Source organism: Hemicordylus capensis, chromosome 2 (genome assembly GCF_027244095.1).
Source record: "Hemicordylus capensis ecotype Gifberg chromosome 2, rHemCap1.1.pri, whole genome shotgun sequence".
In the NCBI taxonomy this organism is placed as follows: Eukaryota; Metazoa; Chordata; class Lepidosauria; order Squamata; family Cordylidae; genus Hemicordylus; species Hemicordylus capensis.
In genome coordinates this window covers 282,301,749-282,326,417 of record NC_069658.1, presented here as the reverse complement: position 1 = coordinate 282,326,417, position 24,669 = coordinate 282,301,749, and the positions used below count along the sequence as shown (strand labels likewise).

General features: G+C 44.2%; 1 protein-coding gene across 1 annotated transcript in view; it reads left to right on the top strand.

The window, feature by feature from the left end:
• The first annotated feature begins 1,260 nt into the window (after positions 1 to 1,260).
• The window catches only part of RYBP (RING1 and YY1 binding protein), a 114,246-nt gene continuing 90,837 nt past the window's right edge, over positions 1,261 to 24,669 (top strand). Inside the window, exons 1-2 of the mRNA XM_053298462.1 lie at positions 1,261 to 2,155; positions 3,323 to 3,448. Of these exons, the coding sequence (XP_053154437.1) occupies positions 2,124 to 2,155; positions 3,323 to 3,448 (158 nt within the window). The 5' untranslated portion in view covers positions 1,261 to 2,123. The remainder of the gene's footprint in view (positions 2,156 to 3,322; positions 3,449 to 24,669) is intronic.

The following is a 24,669-nucleotide window of genomic DNA, read 5'->3' as shown; positions in this document are numbered from 1 at the left end:
TTAGACTGAGAGAGCATAAGGTCACACAAACGATTATTACTGGGGTGGGGAGGGCAGGCCGGGGGGAAAGTAGGGATGGACCTACCTTCCCCCAGACAATTGCTGATGTTCCCTTGGGCGCACCACCGAGTGTCCACACAACCCACACTGCATGGAGCACCAAGTGCTTGCACCCATTAACCCAGGTAAAAGCCATGATTCCAAAACTTGAGCTTTTTGGGGAGGCAGTGCCAGAATTGGCCTTGGTGCTGGTGCTACCCATGATCAGCCCTACCCAGGTAGGGATGCCCTAACCCGGGTAGGGCTGCTGGTGAGCACGGCCACATTGAATGGTTGAATCTGAACTTGAGTTTCTTGTCCTGGTCTGACAATCACTACACCATACCAGTTTTGAAGAATAGCTCCATATTCACAATCACTAATCTAGATTAGAATACACCTTGCACCCATAGACATGGACTGAATTATCTCCTAGCTCAAGGCAATCACATTATTTTGTGCCCATAGTAGCTCCCTGTTTTTGGTGACTGAGCTGTCTGACTCGTTTGACCTGTGTAAGACTTGTAATTTTGAATGCCACCACAAAGCCTTCATTGAAGCAACTTGCAGCGGTGTGTAAAACTGCAGGTTCTTCTCAGCTCGAAGATGTTCGGGAGCAGGAAGTTCTGCAAGCAGAGCAAAAAAGAAAACTCCTCTACAGGCAGTATGGTCATGTGCAATGGGGCTCCAAGAGTGGAAATCCAGACTTTTTACTACTTGCTAACCAGTCTAAGTGTAAGGGTGAGCAGATGCTTACTATTCCACATGATATGTGGGGTGATACACTAAAAGGGCAAATGTAGACACATTTTCCACTTGCTTGATAAGGACTGAAGGTGTATCTCCTGCTCTTGTGTGTGGGAGTGGCGGGTGGGGCAGGTACCAGAGTGATGCATTACTCTCTATCTGAATCCGTGTCTCAGAGCATATTCTCCCTTCTTTGTGGGTGACTGAGGGACCATCCCACAGGGTGAGAGGACAGCTGACTGCACCACGCTGCCCCCCACGGAGTGGCCCGGCCGCCGGTGTCTTTCCTTCTCCCTCTGCGTGCGGGTAGTGTGTGGGTAACGCAATGAGGCAAGAAGAAGAAGAAGAGACATCCTGATGTAGGTGGTTCCTTGCCCAGTTCAGCAGAGGTGACGTATCAGTCTAGCTGAGCTCCCTTGCCCGCTAGATGTCAGTGGGCGACTCATAGGGAACCTGCCCTTACGTGGTGCGATTAAGTAGCCAGGTGGCCCAAGGGGGTCACGAGGGGGAGAGATGCGGGGCGTCCTCCGCCAAGACTGGCAGGTGACAGTTTGGTCCGCGGTCTCCACTGGACGCGACTAGCGAGGGAACAACTTAGGCAGCACGTCATGTCCCCCCTCCTTCCCTCCCTCCCGTGACGAATATTTCTGCTTCTGTGCAGACACAGCGAAGGGACAGGGCGGGGGAAGAGGAGGGCGAAGAAGTGCGTAGGATCGTGTCCCCTCCTCCCCCTCCTCCCCACCTGAGCGCGGCTGAGCGCCCGGGGAGGCCACGCTCGACGCGAGGAAGCGGCGGGCGACTGAACCGAGGCGGGGTCACATGCTGGCCTTGTGGGTGGCCAGGCGCCGCCCAACGACGACGACGACACGCTTCGCTCGCTCTCCTTCCACGCCGAATCTTGAGGGAGCAACGTCCCCTTCGCCGCCCAGCCTGCCCTCCTCGCCGAGGGAGCCGATCCCTCTGCCACTGCTGCTGCTCCTGCTCCTCCTCCTCCCCCCCCGCCTTTGCGCCTGACGGGGGTCGAGTGTGTTGTGTGTGAGTGTGTTGTGTGTGTGTGTGGTGGGGGTGCACGTCCCCCTTCCCTCGCCCCAGCGGAGCCCAAGGCCGGGCTGCCCGGATTGGCCGGGGAGGGCCGCGAGCTCCGCCCGCTGTAGCCGTGCTTGCTTGGCTGGGAGGGGAGAGGAGCGGGGCTGCGCTCCCTAGTCTGGAGCGGGAGCCTGGCAGCGGCGGCGGCGGTGGCTGAGGAGCAGCCGGAGCCTGCTGGTCTGAGGAGGAGTCAGCCCCGTAGCCCTCCGCTCCTTGTGCGCAAGGCAAGGGGGGGCCCCCTCAACCGATCCATGACCATGGGCGACAAGAAGAGCCCGACCAGGTAAGGGGCTGAAGGGAAGCACGGAGGAAGGGGGAGCCGTGGAGCGGGCAAGGAAAGAGAGGGAGCCCTTCCTAAGATGGAGGGAGTGCAGAAAGGGGGATCAGAAAGGAGTGTGAGCGGGTGCCCGTCAGAGCACACACCCCCACCCCCAGTCAGCTTTATGCTCTGGGGAGGCGCTGTGCGTGGGGACTAGGCCCTGGGGTGGCGGCGGCGGTGGTGGTAGAGGGGCTTTTAAGATGGAGGAAGTGGGCAAGGAAGGAAGGAGAGCTTGTTTGTGTGCTTGCCTGCTTCTCAGCCAGGTACAGAAAACTCCTTGTTTTCAATCGTGCTAGGAGGAGGAGGACTTGGGGGCTTGGAGGGAGCAGAAAAGCTGGGGCTCCTTGTGAGGTGGGTAGCATTGGAGGGGAGTGGGCAGCTCTGTTTTGTGCCCAGGGTGGCTCTTAAGATGGAGGGAGTGTGTAAAAGCGAAGCGGAGGAGGGCGAAGTGTTTGTGTGTTTCTCTCTCTGGTCTCTGGTGCCAGGGCTAATCTGGTGTTAGAGCAGCTATGGCGGCTTCTCTCTCTCTCTCTCTCTCTCTCTCACACACACACACACACACACACACATACACACACACAACATACTCCACGTCTCCTCACATTGACTTCTTCCAGACAAAGGGAGATTTAACAAGGTAAAGGAGACAGACAAACAGACGGAGGGGGCGCATGGAAGGACACGCCTACAATCCTTTAAAGTACAATCAAACATCCCCCACCACCACCACACACGCATACAAAAAGAGGGTAACAAGCTCTCTTTCGCCAGTCTCCTTTTCTCTGCCCTTCTAGATTCAGTGGGTAGTCGTGTGAAAATCGATTGTCTTGGTTTTGAAGACTGAAAGAAACGTCTTTTCTCTTTTACTAGGGGGCATGGTGATGGGGAAGGGTGGGGATAAGGCAGGATATGTTTGCAGCAAGAAGATAAAAGTGCGATTTTAGCTTTCTAAATGTTTTGACTCTCCACTACCTCATCCCAAATTGTGATTACTTAGGCAAGGACCAGAAACAGAGGCAAGCAGTGTGGAGAACAGCCTTGTTTTATGATCTCGTTTCTAACGTGTGTTTTCTTTTTTCTCTCCTTTTCTCCTCCTCTTTTATTTCCTCCTTCCTATACCCACTTCTCAAGGCCAAAAAGGCAAGCAAAACCTGCAGCCGATGAAGGTTTTTGGGATTGTAGTGTATGCACCTTTAGGAACAGTGCTGAAGCCTTTAAATGCAGTATATGTGATGTCAGGAAAGGCACCTCCACAAGGTACTTTGACAATTAAAATATGAATATTTGTCTCTTCTCTTGTAATGATGTTGACTTGTTGATCCTCCATGGTTGTGGGAGCCAGAAATATGTTCCTTGAATGAATGTTTAAACTGGTGTTTTGTGTTATGATCTCATACATGCTAAAAAATATGTTTTGAATACATATAGCAATGACCTGATGCTTCCTGCTGTGTTCTATGTCTGTAGTTAATGAGGTTGCAGGCTCTCATTCCTTACAGATTTGATTGGACCAAGTCACTTGGTCATTTTCTTTGTGCCACTTGGTATAGCTTTGATTATCTTTTTAAAAGCCTGGGACTCTTCCCCCCCCGCCCCCGCATTATTTCAGATTATGTTTGTTTCTGTGCAGTGAGAGAGCTTTTGTAGAAACAATGGAGATTTCAGATAATTTCAGATGTCATCATTTTCTGATTAATTTATGCAGATGGATTTTTTTTACAAATGTGGCAAACTAATGAGTGGGTTAGGTATTTACGTTGACAAGTTCTGTTAACTATGAATTTAGTGCTGCTTTTTTCTTTTCCCCTCCACAGTATTTTCAAATGTTATAAGCACTGTCATGTGTTGGTAGCATACTTCTCATATTCATGAAATACATAATTTTTTTTTCTTTGAATGGCTTGTTTATATGAAGGCAGATACTTGGTTGTTTTTATGAGATGAGTGATTTGGAACAACTGAGAACATATTCCCTTAGTTTTGAATTAGGCAAAGTAAGATTCTCTCCTTTGTACAATCACACTTCTAACCAGAATTTTTTTTGGATTTTTGGGACTTCCTGAAACATGAATTAATATTGAGTATTTTTGGATGTACCCCTGTAGATATCTTGTATGCTCTTGCAAGTGTGTGTACTATACTGGAGGACACTGATTTTAACTTGTTGGATGAATTTTTTTTTGCTGAAGACTACAGTCATGTTCCTTTTAGTTGGGCCTTATTACTGACACTGAATCCACCTGTGGCTCTTTGCTCTTGAATATAAACCTGTTGATTTGTTTCATGATTGTATTTATTTGTTAGAGATTCATGTCCAGGATTATCACTTCTATAGGCAAGCAGCAGCTCATGGGCTGGATCCGCCTGCTAAGTCAATGTTATGTGACCTTACCAAATTTTTAATTAAGATACAGTAAAGATTTTGCCCCATTTTCCCTCAGGTGGGGGGTTGGTTGGTTGGTTGGTTGGTTAGTTAGTTAAGAAACCGAGCAAACCCCATACTCCCATTGCATCTCTTTTTTATTTTGCACGTAGTATGTAATTGTACAGAAACTGTACATATATCTATATATGTAATACTATTACTCTTAGTTGGTGTCAATTTTATTGATGAGTCTGAACGCTCATGAGGTGGACAGTTTGTGAGATAGAATATACTTCCAGCTCCAATACTACCATATTGAATAGAGTCTCTCCCAGGGATACAAAAGTTGGCAATCTCTGGTCTATGTTACTCCTTGGGATCTTTCCTGGTTAAGTAGCACTTTCTTGTCTCTTAAAGGGAAAGCAACTGTTCTGCAATTGTGTTGCTAGTGGGAGAAGAAGAGATAAGGATAATTAATATTTGGAAATCTTCAATTAAGACATGGTTACTTTTGTGATTGTTAGAAAATCATGTGGTTGCTTTCTCATTATGAATTGCCTACAGCAGAGAGTTAAAGTAAACATAATATGTTGGGTTTCTAGTCATACACCAGCCTGTATTAGTGTAGTTTTGCCAAAGTCAGTATGACTACATGCATTTAAGACATGCTTTCAAAATAACATATTTTTCCCTTAAGCTTTAGTTTTATAAATGTTTATCAGTGATATTTATGATGCTTCACCATGAAGATGTGTAATTAAGTATCATTTATAAACTGGATGTTGCGTGTACCGTAAGTTCTAAACAACTGAAATGGCAGTTAATTTTTATGCTGAGCTCTTGGTCGGGGCTTGGGAGTTACTGTATGTGACATGTCTTTACCTACAGAGGGGTGATATTTTTCATTCTTTTCATAGACACTGTAAGGAAATGTTAGGGTTAATAGCTGGCTATTAGAATATTTGCATCTGATGACACAATCTTTTTGAATGTTTCTATTATAAAAAACCTGTCTTGATAATGTTTGCTTGAGTAGATCAAGATGCTCTAATTCAACCATCCAGAATATCTTAGTAGCAAACTAGAAACTTGTTGAGTGATACTAACAGGTTTCAGGCAGGAACTGCAGTGCCTAACAACAGAAACTCTGTTTATATAATCAATACTTGAACAGGACAGGGAAAGTGAGGGGTGTGTTTCTGGTTGTGGGGGGTTATCTTACCTGTTAGGAAAGGTGATTAGCCCAGCTTTCTCTTGTGTTCTCCCTCCCCTTTGTGTACAGGGCATCTAAGCACTAGAAGGTGAATTGGGGGATGAAAGCACTTCTTATAGTACTTTTGTTGATTCTCTTCAGCTGATTGGGTGGTGAGAGAGAAACAGTGGTTCTAGTGGTCATCTGTTCTGTACTGGCTTATGATTAAAAACTTCTAATGTGACTGGACATTTGCTAGTGGGTTTTGGGTTGTGTTATGGGGGTTTCTGTAGTTTAACTAGATTGGTCTACAAGTGATATTAATATTTTTGGTGTGTTTGTGGGAGGGGAGGTGGTCATGACTGAAAGTGAAAGTTTTTCTGTGGCTTCCACAATCAAGAAATGCTCCCATCAGTTTTCAAATAAGTTTTACAGAAAATAGTGGATGATAATAGTAACTAGTGCCAAAATGAATATAATTTGTGCCAAATTAGGAGTACCCCAGTAGTGCCAAAATGAATAAAATTTGCCTAAAGCTGAACTGGGATAAAGTGTACTGAGTATATCTGATATCCTTTAAATTTCAGAAGCATACTTTAAAATACATCAATTCAAGCCCTTAATTAAGAATTCAGTGTTGTAGCTTAGTATTGGAGACATATGTAATATACATGTGCAATGCAAGCCTGTGTATGTTTACTTGGAAGGGTTCAGTGGGGCTTACTCTCAGGTAAGTATGCATAGGATTCCAGCCTTAATATATAGTGTATGGGTTTCCCTGATAAAGTAAAGAGAAAAACAGAGGAAGAATAGGAATAAGCCAGAGACAAAAGGAAAACAGGATATGCAGGGGTTGGAAAGTTGTGGAGACATAGTAGAGCTTATCACCTTAGACTTTCACCTTGTTTTCTGGAGTATAAAGCTTGCCAGGGCTGTAAAAATATTTGAAGTGTCTAAGAGCTACATAAATGTTTGCGGAACTGGCTCTGCACAGGACTGGGAGAATATTTCAGATTCTGAAGCTTCTAGTGATAGTGTTAAGGCACAATGGTGTTTTTCAGGTTGCTTTTTAATGTTGAACAGTTTAGTCAAAAAGCAAGTTTAAAAAAGAAACATCAGAGGTGTAACTTGCATATAACTAACTACTGTTTGAATAATAATTTGCACCATACAAAGATAATTAGGCCTTGGATGCCCCCCCACCCCCACTTGATGCTTTTGTTTTTTAATCTGTTTTAAAATTATTAGTCAACTTGAATGTTTGTGGAAAAGGAGGGCAGAACTATCTTGTGTGTAGCTGAAGTATAGAAGCTGGAAAAGTTAGCAGTGACTATAACTCTTGCTACTGTTTGTCCTCCATCCAGACTTCTGTAAGTTTGCTTTGGCCACATCTCTGTTAACAAGAGCTGCAAGTTGTTTCCCATTATTGGCTTCAGTAGTGTCTCCTTGTTTCTTGCATACATTTTAATATGTACCTATTAGTCATTTTTTTGCCATTTTGTTGTGAATCCTGCTCTGTGGTACTCATTTTGACACTATTGGTGTGAAAGTGAGTAAGATCCTTATATTAAGAATTAGTTTAACACTGCTATTAGTATTTACTTCTGTGATTTTTTTTCTCCTTCTCTGAGAACCAGACTAGATGTGACAACAGCACACATCTTTAATGCCTACCCCACACCCCAATGAAACCACGGGGCTTTTTTAAGCAAAAGGGGTGTGGATGGGATAAACTTAGCTCCCCTTAGTGGCTTACCTCATTGCAGTCTGTTCCCTCCTCCATCCCCCCCCCCCAAGGAAGCTCCAACACTGGACTTGAGCTCAGCTGAGAAAAGGTGTTTTAAGGAAAAGGCTGCCAATAGGGGAGCAACAGAGGGGTAAATATACTTTTGAAAATGTCAATTTAAACCATTAAAATTATATAACTTAAATGTTAATGATAGAATGCTATTGGCACTTCAAGTGCTGTGCTTCTTGGAATGCTACCAGCATTACAACTGCTGCTGCTGAAGCTGCTGCAAGGGATGCGCACAGAACCAGCAAGGAGGGGATGGCTTTAAAGGTGGGGGTGGGTGCACTTAACACCACCACCGCTACCGCATTTCCCCCACCTGCGCATGAGTATGTAAGAGCCAGTTGGGGCGGCAGTGTACCCCTGTGCCACCGTTTACCGGATGTTACTGGAATTAGCAATGGCGACTGCGCATGTGAGTGGCCACCGTCGCTACTTCCGGTGACATCCGGTAAACGGTGACATGGGGCGGCAGAGAGATACGCTGCTGCCCTGACGGGCTCTTACACACTCATGCGCCGGCAGGGGAATTGTGTGTGTGTGGGTTATATGCACCCCCCGCCGTCGAACGTGAAACCGGCCCCATGTTTGAACCTGTTCGGAGTCCCGTAAAGGGGCCTCCGAACAGGTTCGTGCACATCCCTAGCTGCTACTGCCCACAGATGTGAGGCAAAAAGAGAAGGAAGCCACTTCCAAGTCCATCTCTGATGGAAATTCTGTGGTGGCTACCTCAGCTCTGTGCTCTGCCACTTGCCACCAATTCCAGTGGTCATTTGGGGGACAAGAGGCAGTGCAGGAAAGGAGTGAGAAAGTTTGAGAGGAATTTGTGGCAGCCCAGGAGGGTCTTTGTAGCTGCTGCCCCTGAGTTGCTTCTGTGCTTTAATTCATAAATGAGATGAGAGAGCTCCCTTCTTTAGTCTCTTCCTCTTCTTTCCACATTTTCTTAAAGTTGCACATAGATGTTGGAACAGCAGGCAGTCCACCACACCCTCTGCCCTCTCTAGGGTATCCTCTGTGTGGAGGAGCAGAGCAACAGAGGTAGTGCCTACCACCTTTTTGCTTGGTGTCTTTTTAATTGAAAGGGGTCCAGAAGAAGATCAGACATAGAAGCACTGGGCTGTGAGGGAGAAATGAAGTGGAAATCTCATGCTTTGGCTAGAAATAATTTATTCTCTCTGGTGACTGGGTGGCAAGTCGGGGACGGGAATCCTTCCTGTATTATTGTTGCTTCTACAAATCAAGAAGAGATGGACAGGAAACTGGCATTCTGGAGGGGGGAAAGTGATGTCCAGCAGAAAGCAGCTGCCAAGAATGCTGTTGGTGCTCCATGTACTGCTGAAATTGCTGCTGCCTGTAGAGGTGTGGCAATATTTATTTATTTTTAAATTGAGATTCCTTTAAACATTTAGTGAAATATAGCACCAGTAAGACTAAAACTTACAGGCTGACCAATAAATATTTTACATTCTTAGTGAGCAATGGAAATGTCCTTTCATATGTCCCTATTTTGTTCTGAAAAATTAAATCTCCCTTATGCTTTCTAAGTGATTTGGGCAAATCTGGAACGGTAACAAATAGTTTTGCTACCATCATGTCTAGTGTTGTCCTGATTGGGGGAAATGTGGAAGGGCAATAGGGAAAACAGATTCTGTGGAAGCTGTCTTGGTGTTCAGTTTGACACTGATTTTTGTATTCCTAAAGATTTTTTCTGTCATGCTAACATGATTAGAAAAAAACCCTAACCTTTCCTTTCTTGTATGTATTCATAAATTGAATGCTTGCTTCACAGGAGCAGTATAGAAGCAATTTGATCATGACTAACCTGAAATATTGGTGTTAAGATTATGTAATGTGTTAAGCTCAGGACACACCAGTCCTAACCTTATACAGTATAAGCTATGAGAATATAGTCTTGTTTGGTGGCTGTGTGTGCAGTACTGTAATTATACTATTGCTTCTGTGGGTATAGTGCAATGGGAACGGTTCCGTATTTTCCTTTTATCCTTTCTGCTCTCTTCCTTTATCATTTCTGCGTGTGCTCTTTTGTTGAGTTGAACTGGTATTAAACGTTTATTTTAGGGACTTGGGAATTTTTTGGCTGTAAGTGCAAAGCAAACTTGTAAATTACCAGTTCTGGGGCAACTGGCCACATAGAAAAGTAGGAGTTCAAAATCTGTTTGAAATTTTGTAGGAATTATCTTTAAGCAGGCAAGAATCTAGTCTTCTATTTGCAGCTCATGTTAAACTTTATTCAGAAACAAAATTAAGTGCATTCCTTGATTTTTTTTTTTTTTAAAAAAAAGCTTTTCCAGAAATTGTCTCCTAATTTGACTGGAGGGATGGATTCTTTTTGCCTACTTCCTCTTCTGGAATGTGTGTCTGGAAACAGAGGTCACATGTCTGAGAGCTTAATTGTTATGCTTTCCCCCTAATTAAGTGTGTTAGATGCAGCAGTATTGCATGGAAGAAAACCCTCTCAATGCATATCCTGATAACATCTAATGGGGCTCTATCCCCATATGCAGGAAGTTAGCAGGATAGATTTGTCCAGATCTGCATAACTGTCTTGGATGTTATGAATGGGCATATGTGCTGGATATTACTTCTTTTCAGGTAGCATTGAAAGCAGTCCCAAAACGCTGCCAACAGGTGCCATTTAGTGACATTTCCCCCCATTCCCTGTGTCCTGTCATCCTGTTCCATGTGTGTGCCTCATATTATTATTATTTCTTGTTTACACAGTCAGACAGGTGTTATTGACTGGTTTGTTTTATCCAGACATCGAGTCCTTCCCAAGGACCTGGGATGGCTGAATTTTATTGTCAATTGTTATAGATATCGTCGCAGAATATAGGCTGTTCCCAGTAAAGCTGCTTTTTGTAATTGGCTGATGGTGATTTCTGTGGCCCCTATGGTGTTGAGGTGCTCTTCAAGGTCTTTTGGAACTGCACCCAGTGCGCCAATTACCACTGGGATTATTTTGGTCTTTTTCTGCCACAGCCTTTCAGTTTCAATTTGTAGAGCTTTGTATTTGGTGATTTTTTCTATTTCTTTTTCTTCTATTCTGCTATCCCCTGGTATTGCTATGTCGATTATTTTGACTTGTTTTTCTTTCTTCTCGACTACAGTTATATCTGGTGTATTGTGTGGCAGATGTTTGTCTGTTTGTAGTCGGAAGTCCCATAATATTTTTACATCTTCATTTTCTTCAACTTTTTCAATTTTATGGTCCCACCAATTTTTGATTACAGTGAGCCTGTAATTTTTGCAGATGTTCCAGTGTATCATTCCTGCTACCCTGTCATGCCTTTGTTTGTAGTCAGTCTGTGCGATCTTTTTACAACAGCTGATTAGGTGGTCCATGGTTTCATCTGCTTCTTTACAAAGGCGGCACTTGCTGTTTGTTGTGGATTTTTCGACTTTTGCTCTTATTGCATTTGTTCTTAGTGCCTGTTCTTGTGCAGCCACTATTAAACCCTCTGTTTCTTTCTTCAAGTTGCCATTCTTAAGCCATTGCCAGGTCTTGGTGATGTCTGATTTTCCACTTATATTGTGCAAATATTGACCATGCAGTGGCTTATTTTCCAATTTTTCTGCTCGGTTCTTGACTTGTTCTTTCTTGTAGGCCTGCTTTGTTTCATTGGTGTTGAATAGTTTTGCGTTATTGACCATTTGAAGTGCATCTTCTTCACTGTCCTTTATATATTCTTCAAGGCTTCTTTTCTCCTCCTCTACTGTTTGATGGACTTGCAGCATTCCTCTTCCACCTGAGCTGCGAAGGAGGTATAGCCTATCGACATCACTGCGGGGGTGCAGAGCATGACTGATGGTCATGATTTTCCTGGTCTTACGATCTAGCGTTTCTAGCTCTGCCTGGGTCCAGTCTATTATTCCTACAGTGTATCTGATAACAGGTATAGCCCAGGTGTTTATGGCTTGTATGGTGTTCCCGCCATCGAGTTTGGACTTGAGAATTTTTCTAACTCTCCTGATGTATTCACTTCCCATTTTTCTTTTAACTTCAGTGTGTGCGATGTTATCAGCCTGGAGAATGCCCAAGTATTTGTAATGTTCTTTCTCTTCCAGGTTCCTGATGTTGCTTCCATTGGGCAGTTCTATTCCTTCTGTTTTTCTTATTTCCCCTCTGTTCTTTATTAATGCAGCACACTTGTCTAGTCCAAACTCCATTGCTATATCGCTACTGAATATACGGACAGTGTTTAGCAGTGATTCGATTTCTGACTGGGACTTTCCATACAACTTCAGATCATCCATGTACAGCAGATGGTTGATTTGACTTGATGTTTTAGATGTTTGGTATCCGAGGCCTGCTTTGTTGAGTATTTGTGAAAGTGGGGTCATGGCGATTACAAACAACAGAAGGGATAGTGAGTCCCCTTGGAAAATGCCTCTTCTAATGCTAACCTGTCCAAGTGTCTCGCCATTTATTGTTAACTGTGTATTCCACATGCTCATTGCTTTTTTATAAATATTTGAATGTTTTTGCTGACACCAGTTGTTTCTAAACATTTTAGTATCCATGTGTGAGGCAATGAATCGAAGGCTTTCTTGTTGTCAATCCATGCTACACTTAGATTGGTTTTTCTTCTCTTGCAATTTTCTAAAATCATTTTGTCAATCAGCAGCTGGTCTTTTGTGCCTCTGGTGTTCGGGCAATTTCCTTTCTGTTTAACTGGAAGCTGTTTGTTAGTTAATAAGTGTTGCATCACTTCATCTGCTATTATTCCAGTTAATAATTTGAACATGGTTGGCAGACAGGTTATCGGTCTATAATGACTTGGAACTGCACCTTTTGCTGGGTCTTTCATTAGGAGATGAGTTTTCCCAGTTGTTAGCCATTGTTCAATATCACCTTCTTGCAAAATGTGATTGAACTGTTTTGATAGTTGTTTATGAAGGCTTGTTAGGTGTTTAAGCCAAAAGCCATGCAGTTCATTGTCGCCTGGAGCAGTCCAATTTTTAATTTTCTTTGCTCTTTCACTTATTTATTCTGGTGTTGTTATTAGATCTTGCATTTGTTGGTTACATTTTTCGACCTCTTTCATCCAGCCTGCTTTTTTATTATAATGTATTGGATTGTCCCATAATTTCCCCCAGAATTGCACTGTTTCTTCTTTATTTGGTGTTTCTAGGTTTCTTGCAGTTTCTCCTTCTATGCTTTGGTAGAAATGTCTCTGATTCGACTGGAATTGGAGATTCTGCCTGTGTTGTGTAGTTCTGGCTTCATATCTGCTAATCTTCTTTGACACTGCTGTTATTTGCTGCTTTATTATTTCCAGGTCTTCTCTAATTTTCCTTGAATCTAGGTGGTATTTTTGGATCATATATTTTTTGTATTTTTTTTTCGGTTAAGTGACGTTTCTTCCACTAACCTTGCTGTCTTTAGCCCTGGTTGCTCAACTGAAGATCCTGAGTCCTGTTGCCCACTTGCCACCGGATGTCCAGGGACTCCAGCACCTGGCGCGGTCCTTGTTGACCCAGGCGACAACCGATCCGGTATAGATTTATTAAAGTTATATCTCACCATATTGTTGATGGGAGAGGCACTCTTTGTCTGGCTCCTCTGGTGAGACCTGTCCAGTATGGTTGGACCTCTGGCATAGCTCTCAGCTTCCTCAGAGCATGCAAGCCCCACAACCACGCCAAGGTTGTTGTTGTTATTATTTGCATTTTATATCCCGCTCTTCCTCCAAGGAGTCCTGAGTGGTGTACCACATACTTAGGTTTCTCCTCACAACAACCCTGTGAAGTAGGCTAGGCTGAGAGAGAAGTGACTGGCCCAGAGTCACCCAGCAAGTCTCATGGCTGAATGCGGATTTGAACTCGGGTCTCCCTGCTCCTAGTCCAGCACTCTAACCACTACACTACGCTGTACACCACTACACATGTCCTGCAAGCACAAATGATGTTAAATGACAGAAAGCCAGGAAACAACAGGCTCTCGCATGTGTCACATCGGCACAATTTGCCTACATGGAAAGTTACGGGGCTGGCGTATCCCTACGTAACATCTCTGCCTCCTGCGTGACTGGGGCGCTTGGGAGATTTCTGTCTTGCCCCATTCTCCCTTCCTGCCTCCTCCCACTGTTTTCTGATGAAAAGCCATGCTGAAGAAGACTTCTGCCCTTTTTTTCCACTTAATTTTTTTAAATTGGTTTTTACAATAGCTTTAACATTTCAAATTACCTTCATGTATCTAACCCTACATAAATAAATATTGACTTCTAGCTCACCTATCTGCGCAGTTCACAATAACTATACAAACCGTTGCTATAATAACTCAAAACATATATACTCTCAATGCTACTTGATTTTCATATGAAATAAAGCAAAGAATTTCAAATCTGGATAATCTTTAGCGGTATTGGAATGGTAATATTTTTACTGATAAGGTAAGGTCTGTTCATTGGTTTCCCTGTGGCTTGTTGCTTGACTTAAATGAAAACAAATTAAACTATTTTTGTCCTTTAAGCAGGCAGTACAACAGCTGGATATTTGCTCCTTTGTGTCTTCACAGCCTTTGCTTAAGTAGCTTGTAGACAAGAGGTTAAAACAACTATTCTTGAATACTTTTCATTGACCTTACAGTCTCGTCATTCTAATAGAATGGCCAGGAAACAATAAAGTGCACCTATGGAGAACTTTAACCAAAACAGTGTTTTTTTAAAAAAAAGATCCTTTAAAGTAAATGTAGGTTAGCCACCCATGTGACTTGAAAGAAAATAGACTTGTACTCTGCAGTGTGGTTAGAAGACAGCTAGATCACTGCATGTGGAGATCCCCTCTAACCTGCTGTTTGAAAACTATGTGATGTTCATTTGTCTTTAGACTTAGTCACTGTGTGTCTCTTTCACAGTGTAATGTTTAAAAACAGTGAAACCCGGTGACCTAGTTTGTGAGCTTTCAAATGATTCTGTAGGTCAGTGGGTCTCTGTTCCAGAATATAGGTCATTTGGTAAGGTGTACGGTTCTTCCATAACAAGTAGCTTTCGACCTACAGTGGAATTTACACAAGTTACATACTTAGCTTCAACACCCCCGCCCCCCACCGAGTAGAGATAGGTTAGTTCTGTCTTTGTGGTCTTGATGTTCTTTTCTGATGAAAAGGCAAATCGTTTGGGAATCTTCTAACTAACATTTTAAAATGAGGCATATTTTTAAAAGTACCGTAATTTGGGGTAGAAATGCCACAGTGGGTACATTTTTAAAAGTTGTTTAAAGGTGCCTGTTGTGTTTACCCTGGATGCAGTGTTTACTTGCAAATAGAGGCGAAGGAGGCTGCTGAGGAAGAGGAGGTGGTGGCCATGGAGGTGGACAATGGGGCACAATGAGGCCAGGCTCAGCAGTCCATTTTAAGGTGGACTCAGCAGTCTGTTTTAAGTTGGCACTGCAGGCCATGGAGGAGGGGTGAAAGGGGAGCAAGGAGGGTTGAAGAGCCCATTTTAAGGTGGCGTGCCACAGGCCATGGAGCAGGAGGGTTGGAAGATGAGCAAGCTGGGGGAAGAGGAAGGGGGTGACAGCAGCAAAAGAGCCAGGCCAGCCTTCCCACTGAGAAGGAGACATGGCGGCATCACAGCAGGTCCCTCTGACTGACGAGAGGCTCCAAGCTGTGTAGAGGGCCTCGAAGCAAAAGAGTTCCTCCCACGCCTTTTCTTGGCCATATTTAATTGGTTTAGCTGTGGCATTTATGGCGATGTGGTGTTTCAGATGGGTTTTTGAAAAAAACCAGCCTTTTGCCAGTGTGGCGTTCATGCTGAAGCGGTGCTTCTGCCCCAAATTATGGTAGTCACATTCAAGACAGACAAGGAGAATCTTGTACATATTTTGCTGAATATGTAAAAAAGGAACATTGATTTAGTATTTATTATGCTGTATTTAAGCAAACTTCCAATATATCTGACAAAAACAATTCCGAGGTTTTGGGCTTGTCATGTTTGCAGAAGTCTCCTTGTAGGTGTGTTTGCTGCATTTGTCAAAGTTTCTGAACAGACTGTTTTTTATGTTTATGTATAACTAGAAGTCTTATGTGGCCTCATAGTGTTTATAGTCAGTTTGAAGCTTCTCTGGAAAGAGGAGAAGCAGACTTGAGGTAGCAAATTTTTCCTTAAAAAAACAAACAAAAAACTTCAATCAAATAGGAGGAGGGGGAGCGGTTGGTATCTCTATTCCGTGTGTGTGTGTGTGTGTGTGTGTTTTTGCCAGGGTTTATCTTGGTGGCTGTGTAGCATTAATCTTCAGTTTATTTTTGCCTGGAGAGAGACAGTGGGAGGAGCCAGCTAGTGCTGAAGTGAGTCACACCTGGTGGGAGCGGCCACATTCCTGTTGAGCCTGGTTGCCTCAGTTTGAAGCCTAATCTCTACATAAAATGAGGTGGCCAGGGAAATTAGCGAACATAGATTAGTGAACAGGAATTAGCAAACAGGTATCATAGGATTTTTGCATTGAGTTTAGCGGGGAAGTGTGAGGGAGGGCTTGAAAGGATCTACTCTAGACCACATGGAGCCCAGCAGGAAGAGAAAGTATGTGCTATTCTCTCTTTTATATTCTCGGTGGAGAAAGTCTAAACTGTTGACTAGCTGAGAACTTCAGCTAAGACCTTACTTTCAAACAATCTCCAAATACTCTAAAACACTCAACAAAACCAGTCATGAAGGTAGCAAGCCAGCAGGGGAGGGGGCACTTCCAAGTGTATTACACAGACTGCTGCATGTATGACTGTCTGCTTGATGAGCAGAAGTTGTGGGTGTGTGCTGGGTACAAGGAACTCCCGGCTCTCAAGGAACAAGTTCATTCTCTTGAAGCCAAGGTTGCTGACCTGCAGAAGCTCAGAGAGATACGTGGACAAGACCTTCAGGGATATGTGGTAGAGGCATCCCACCCCCAGGCCGATGATTCCTCAACTGTAATGGAGAATGGAGGCTTTGGGGAAGGAGGACATCATTCCAAGATAGAGGGAAATGTTCCCTTAGAGAGGACCCCTTCCTTGGATGATGAGTCCATATCCTCTCACATAGGGGATACTCCTCCAGGTGGTGGTGGACTTCCTAGTAGTGGGTGATTTAGTCATTAGCAGTATAGAAAGATGGTTCTGTGACACACATGTAGACCACACAGTGACTTGCTTGCCTGGTGCGAAGGTTGCGGATGTCACATGGCATCAATATTGGTAGTGCTGAAAGTCCCATGGCATTGAGATAGGCAGCTTTCACAGTGGACATTGCTACCAACGAATTTGGGAAATGTCAGGAGGTCCTGGAAGCCAATTTTCAGCTGCTAGGTAGCATATTGAAGTCCAGGACTCCCAAAGTATCATTCTCCAAAATGCTGCCTGTTCCACTCGCAGGGCCAGTGAGACAGGCAGAGCTGAGGGGTCTCAATTAGGGATGTGAACGAACTGTCCGACCAACGGTTCAGCGGCTGCGAGGTAACCTTTTAAGGGACCAGGAGTGTGCTCTTCCCCCCACCGCCATGTTTCCCCCACTGGTGAGTGTTCCCAAAATAGCTGGCGTGGGGCAGCAGCATATCTTCTTGCCACCCCAGTCAGCGTCAGACTGGAAGTAATGAAGGAAGACCACTTCTGGTCTGACGAGGGCGGTAAGAAGGTATGTTACCACCCCGCGCCAGCAATTTTGGACACAGTGCCGGTGGGGGAAATGTGGTGGGGGTAAGAGCACCATCCCTTAACCCCCATTTCCGAACCGCTGGACCTCTGAACTGGTTTGGTGGTTCGGAAAAGGACTGCCAAACCGATCTGGTCACTTCCCTAGTCTCAATGCGTGGATGAGATGGTGGTGCTGGGAGGAGGGCTTTAGATGTGTTAGGCACTGGGATACATTTGGGAGAAAACAAGCCTGTACAAAAGGGATGGGCTTCACTTGAATAAAGATTGAACCAGACTTCTGGCACTTAATACAAAAAAGTTTTTATAGCAGCTTTTAAAAGACAGCTGACTGGAGCCGGGCAGTATCCAGTTTGGTAAATGCCTTTCCTTAAGGTGTGAGGGTGTAAATGCTTTAGCTAAAACTGAAGGGGACAGAGTAGAACCAGATAAAGAGCAGACAGAAGGATGTTTCAGCCGGTCAGATGGCCATAAGAAAGATAGCACACACCAGATAAGAGATCCAGCGTATAGGTGCTTATATATGTATAGGTGCTTATATATGCTATGCCCGCATAGCATAGTGGTTAGAGTGTTGGACTAGGACCAGGAAGACCCGGGTTCGAGTCCCCATTCAACCATGAAACTCGCTGGGTGACTCAGGGCCAGTCATGTATCTCTCAGCCTAACCTACCTCACAGTGTTGTTGTGAGGGACATGCAGCAGACACTCCACCTATCCCATCTTTGCAGCTTCTTCAGCAAACCCTACACATCTTGTGCTTGGTTCAGTACCATCCGAGTAACCTTTCTCCCCTCCTTCAGACAGGAGATACAGGATGCACCCCTTACTACCTGATGTTGCTCTCCCAAGTCCTAGGTTCCATGTTTGCCCATACTGACTGCACACCTTGGTCCTGCTGGCACACACACCACTCCAGTGGCTGCTGCTTCTCTTCTGGGCATAGATCATGGCATGCTCCCATGTGTCAATCATCCTACCCACTCATCTCCTCCAGTCTCTACAATGGCAAACCTGAGGAGCCTTCCTGAATTCTGATAACCTCTGATGCCAACTCAATAGGCTCAGTAGCCTGTTACAACAATCAAGTTGCCTAGGGAGGTGGTACCAACCACCACACCACCACAGCATCAATTCACAGAAGCTGCATGTGCCCAGGCTGACCTTAATTCAATTCCTACACCTAATACACCACCACCACATTCTCATTTAATAAATAATTGAGGGAGGAGCCTAATCTTCTCTGCTGGTCAGAGGCACATCTAGCCTCCATCACGGTAGAGCACCTAAATGGCATGGATAGTGTCCAAGCGGACTAGCTCAGCCATAATACCTTAGAACGGGCAGACTCCTTTTTGAGGTATTTTGCCTCATCACCAGGCACTTCAGGGAGCCACTGGTGGACCTGCTTGCTTTGCCAACCAACTCCAGGCTCTCCTCTCACAGCTGTTATCATGAAGGCACTAGCAAAGCTGCAGATCGAAAACACAGGAATAATATTGATTGCCCATCACTGGCCCAGGTGCCTGTGAGTTGTTTTCTGTTGTCCCTGCTGACTTCTCCCCATGTCATCTTCCTCTACATCCTGACCTTCCCTTGCAGGGGCCACTCCTTCACCGAGACTGGCTAGAACTTTGTGCCTGGAGGTTAAGCACTCCATCTTAGAGACAGAAATCTACTTCAGAGCCATTCAGAACACTATTCTAGCATACTGTTCCAGCCTACTGCCGTTCATATCTATCAGGATACCTGGGCTACCTTTCTCCAGTGTGCAAGAAGGATCCACATTTGGCCCGTTGCCCAGGTTCTAGCTTTTCTTTTTTTTAAAACAGGCCAGCCTTGACCAGAGTCTTCATCCTAATAATATAAAGCGTCAGATTTCTGCCCTTTCTTTGGTTCTCGTGCTCAGACAGTCAGGCTCCTCCCCCCTATTTCTCCACGTTATGCATTCCCTGCAAATGTTTGGCAGCATTGCCCCCACCCCAGTCCACAGATTCCCATCCTGGAACAGGGTCCTTAACGCACTCATGCATGCCCCCATTTGAGCTACTTTGGTATATCTCTCCAAGGCTCCTCTCTTACAAGGGCCTTTTTTGGAGGTCTCCATTACACCTGCACACAGTTTCCAAACGGGGCGTGTTTGTTATGGAGGAAATTATGTGTTGTCCAGCTAGACTCAGTGGTCCTGAAAATTGATCCTATCTTTATCCCCAAAGTCAATTCTGCCATTCACTGTGCCAGGATGTTATCCCATCTCCATTCTGGCCATCTGAAGGGCACCCTAAGGCGTGCCTATGGTATAAACCTTACGTGCGTAAGACTCTGTAAAAAGGAGTGACTGTGGCATAAACCTGTACATATATATTGGTAAAACCAGGAAATTGCCTAGGTCTGACTCCCTTTTTTGTTTTTCACCCTAGCTCCCAGGGTTCTAAGGTAGCCAAGGCCAAGCTTGCCCGCAGGATCAAAGCATGCACCACCATGGCATACCAAGCACTTCCATCACTGCCCATTCAACACTACACCTCCATCATAGTTGCCTTCTCTGTACACGCTCTTATTTTTTTTAAAAAAATTATTATTACATTTATATCCCGCTCTTCCTCCAAGGAGACCAGAGTGGCGTACTACATACTTAAGTTCCTCTTTCACAACAGCCCTGTGAAGTAGGCTAGGCTGAGAGAGAAGTGACTGGCCCCGAGTCACCCAGCTAGTATTATGGCTGAATGGAGATTTGAACTCGGGTCTCCCCGGTCCTAGTCCAGCACTCTAACCACTACACCACGCTGGCTCTCACTATTTAGTGAGATTTGCAAGGCAGCTACCTGGTCTCTCATCTCTCCCTTCATCGAGCTCTATAAAATAAATTCTTTTGGCTTGTACAAGCTACTTTAGTCCACACAGTGCTACTGCAGGTAGTCACAGCCTGATCCACTCCCTCCCACATTTTACCCCTCTGGCATGTCCCATTGTTACATATGACCACCTACACCATGTGAGAAAGAAACGTTGGACTTCCTGTGAATGGTTCTTTCTTTCTACACAGTGTATGGAGGACATCTGGCCCACCCATGGATCAAGCAGCAGGTTCACCGGTGGGTCAGGTTACTTTCAATCTGCCTCCTTTTTTACCTCTCTGTGTATACTCTACTGTGGAGCTGCAGGCGTTCTGGAACTGGGGATTCTGCTCCCAATGCCTTCTGGGAGGGAGGCCGGACTTCTAGTTACCTAATCCTTCAATGTGAATCTAACCTGTCTACCAGCAGCAAGTAGAGGATGATAACCCATTGTTACCGATGAGCTCTGTCCACTGTGTAAAACTATTGGTAAAGTCAACACTTCTTTTTTGGCTGCTTTCTGGCTGCAGTGTTGGTGCCACAAGAGGCTCTCATACAGTGAAATTTCAAGGTTGTGTGGTTCTGCCCCAAAGTGGGTAACTGAACTTTTAGCCCTGCTGGATATAAATACTTCAAGTCAGCCTGGAATCCCTTGGCTGAGCAATATATGAATTTGGCTGCTGCACAGGCATTACTGATTTCTTACACGAATCATAGGAACATAGAAAGCTGCCATATACTGAGTCAGACCATTGGTCTATTTAGCTCAATATTGTCTTCACAGACTAGCAGCGGCTTCTCTAAGGTTGCAGGCAGGAATCTCTCTCAGCCCTATCTTGGCGATGATGCCAGCAACTTGGAACCTTCTGCTCTTCCCAGAGCGGCTCCATCCCCTGAGGGGAATATCTTACAGTGCTCACACTTCTAACCTACCATTCATATGCAACCAGAGTGGATCCTGCTTAGCTAAGGGGACAAATCGTGCTTGCTACCACAAGACCAGCTCTCCTCTCCTGAAATCCGAGTCAGTACACCCGGAGTGCAATGGATGAGCCCCTCACCCTGGGAAAACCACTTTCATGATCATGGTGTCTCCCCTGCCAGGTTGCCATGTACCTGCTCCTTGTCTACCTGTATTTACCTCAGTTCATCTTTTGATTGCATCTTGTCCATCTATGCCCGCATGTTTCCTTAGTTCACCCCATTCCTAGTTTTTGACAGATTCTTCTATTATTGACCTGTGCTTTCCCTGTTGGTTCTTGTTCCACCTCTTAGATGGATCCATGTGGTTGGCCTTGATTCATCCCAACAATGTCCTTATTCCTTGTCACTGGAACAGGCCTTATAGCGACTCCCTCCCTCCATCCCACCCCCCACAAATAATCTTGCTTTCATGTGTTAGTGAAGCTCAGTTATCAGATTTTTGATACCCATGTAAGAAGTTTGATATATATTATCTCATAGTTTCCCTAAAAGTGTGATTTAATTCTTGTTGGTGGCTTCCTTTGTATCCTACATTGAGACACATGCTTTTTAATAACTAACTAGCCAACCTGCACAGAGCATCTGTGCACTCTTCGGGGGTGTGCTGTTTTCCCCCTTGAGCCCCACTCTCTTTGCCCTCCTCCCTCCGGCCCCCTCCTCCACTCTCTTCTTACTGGGGTGGCGGCGGGCCGAAAAGTTTCCCTCCCATCCCGGCCTCTGATGTCTCCTGCCTCCAGCAGCCAGGCCTGGCTGCGCTGCCGCCTCTTCCATATCTTGGACGGCCAGGCCATCGCACCACCTCCGCCTCCTGCTTGGTTGGGCTGCTGCTGCCTCTTATACCTGGGAAGGCCTGGCCAGGCTGTCCCGCCACTTCTGCCTCCCGCTTGGTCATGCTGCCGCCTCTCATACCTGGGCCGGCCTGGCCTGGAGAGGACAGGCCGTCCCGCCGCCGCCCCCCAGCAGCCAGCCGAGGCCACCTCCTCTGGCCGTTTTGCGGCCCACTCACACCGCTGCCATTTTTTCTTCCCCCTCAACTCTCGCTGGGCCCAGGAACTCTCGCAATGTGTCACGAGAGTTCCGCTGCCATACTCAGGACACGCACTGGCTAAGAGAATTAATTATATAGATTGATGTTTTTTAAAACAAAAGTATACCTGCAGTCTTCTGTGTTAAAGACTTAGCATAGAATTGCTTGCAGTAAACAACATTGCAGAATGATTTAAATTACCTATGATAAAATGTTTTCTGCATATTTTAAGCAATTTAAAAATGATAACTTAGTAAACATGTGCAGTATTTCTTTTCTGGACCTACCTTGGATAGCAATACCAAAAGTAACTATTTATTTGACTTCTGTTTTTCTGTTATGGGCAGAGAGGGAGTGAATAGTAGCTGAAACAGAATTCTTAAAAATGAATTACATTTAGAATTTTTCTGCAGGTTTTAAAATTAGGGCAACCACATGCTAACTGTTGAAGACACAAGTGGTTTACATCTGTTCATTCTAACATCTGTGAGAGAAATTCTCATCAACTTTGAATGTAGAATCAAGCCTTGGGTAAAAAAGAACAAACTCGCTATTCTTACTTGTAATTAATGACAGTAAGAATGAAGGGTTTAGTAAGCATTTTGATCATGTATAAAGAAGCATAGCTTTTTTAGAAATATCAAAGGACTAACTCCCCTTTCTCGCTATTCCTAAACTGCAATTAACTGGTTGTTAATCTATATTTTTTAAAAATAGCATAATGCTATATAGATCAAATTTTGCTCATACAAAGTTGCACTAATGTATAAAATCCCGATGCAAAAGAGCATACACATGTCTTCTTATTCTTAGTCCGAAAGTGTTCCTCACATGGCTACCAGAGGCATATTATCAGATTCTGATTTGTTTTAATAGTTAAGCTAGGTCTATTGTAGGACTCTTAATTCTGAAAGCGCTTACAATGCTGAGCACTTTTCCGCCCTGATGTTTCAAAAAAGCGGTAATACATTGATGGATACTGGGATGGCCTGATGATGGAGTCAATCAGCCAGCGTAGTCATTTGTCTACTGGGGATACTCAGATGGAGCACATCATTAGCTGCAGAAGAGCCTGCCTTCTGAAATGTTAATTTAGTGTATTAGCTTTCTTGCCCTTGTGCTACTATTACAGAGCCATTGCAAGTGTATTGGTGGTCAGGAAAGAAAATAAATAACTTCCTCTGGAGTCTTACACATTATTTTGAGTGTAGTGTATTCAGTTGTAATCAACAAAACCTATATACAAGTTGCTATTGTTTTATGTGCTCCTAAACAGAAGAAAGATAACAAAAAGCGGAAAACAATACTTGTGATTAAACTATTTGCTAATAAATTACCTGTTATATAATAGTATATTAATTGGAACGGTTGTAGTAAATAACTTGTGAATGTCTTTTGGTTCAGGCAGTGCATTTAAGGTGACATTCTAGACAGTATTTCATTTGTCTAAATCTTGCAAGTGAATAAAAATAGATATAAGCCAAGGAAAATGTTGCCAGTACACCTGTGTGTGTTGGAGATTGTTGTCTTGTGGGGAGGCTGGCAAGCTGTTTTGCCTATAAGGAGTTGTTACACATTCAGTAAATTGGCAAAGGGGTAGTTGCAAGACTGGGCTTGACTGTTTTTCTAGAGTAGCCACTATCTTTAAGTTTCTAATACTCAAAATGTCATCTGTGTCAAGATACTGGGATTTTTATCAATTAATTTGCTTAAGAACAAGACAGTGAATGTTCTGGATATTTAGAATAAGATTACATCCTTAGAAGTCAATGTGATAGAAGTTTTATATAATGTCTTCTTCCCTGCATAAGTGGGAGTGTTTCCTTCATAGACTAGGATTCAACTTGATCTTGAGTTATGTATTTAATGAGGTTATCTGCCAAAATGGGGCAACCACTTGGGATGTAAAACATTTAGATGGTTAAAAGTTTAATTATTTACATCCTTAATGTTAAGAAGCTGCAGTAAATGTTTAGTCATCATTCTTGTCAGGAGGCTGCTCTGCTCTCCTACTAGTGGATAGTACAAGGGAAAGGGTGGAGCATGAGGAGACAAGCACTGCTAGGGGAAGGGAGTGAGAGATATGCAGGTCATTGGGAGCCAGTGAAAATGTGCAGAGGCTGTAATGAAGTTGGTGTACAGGCTCTGTTGGAGAACAGCAGAGGCGCTGCCCTGATATTAGCAGCCAAACAAAATAACTTTATTTTTTTTTTGATACATTAAAAATTTATATTTATATCCCTAATAAACACAATGTGTACAACCCTGAGCTACTTAAAGGAACTGTGGTATACAAAAAGTAATTAGCAGTATTCTGAGTAGATTTTGATTTCTGACTAGTGGAAAACAGAGGATAAGTCTCTCCCCCGTCTCATTCTAAATTAAGCATTGACAGGTGTTTGTAGTTTGTGATTTTAATGAAACAGCCATACATTATGCTTTTTTATAATGTAAATGGAAGTACTCCCAGGGACTTGGCGGGGACCCCAAGATATGTTTTAGGCTTATGTGGGGGAATTAGCTATCTTAAATGGAGCAGTCCCAATCGCAAAATACATTTGTTTAAAGCTTTGGTTGGGGAAAGCACTGAATGGAGAGGTTAAGGTTCAAAATAAAATGAGGTTTATTTAAGGGATAAAGG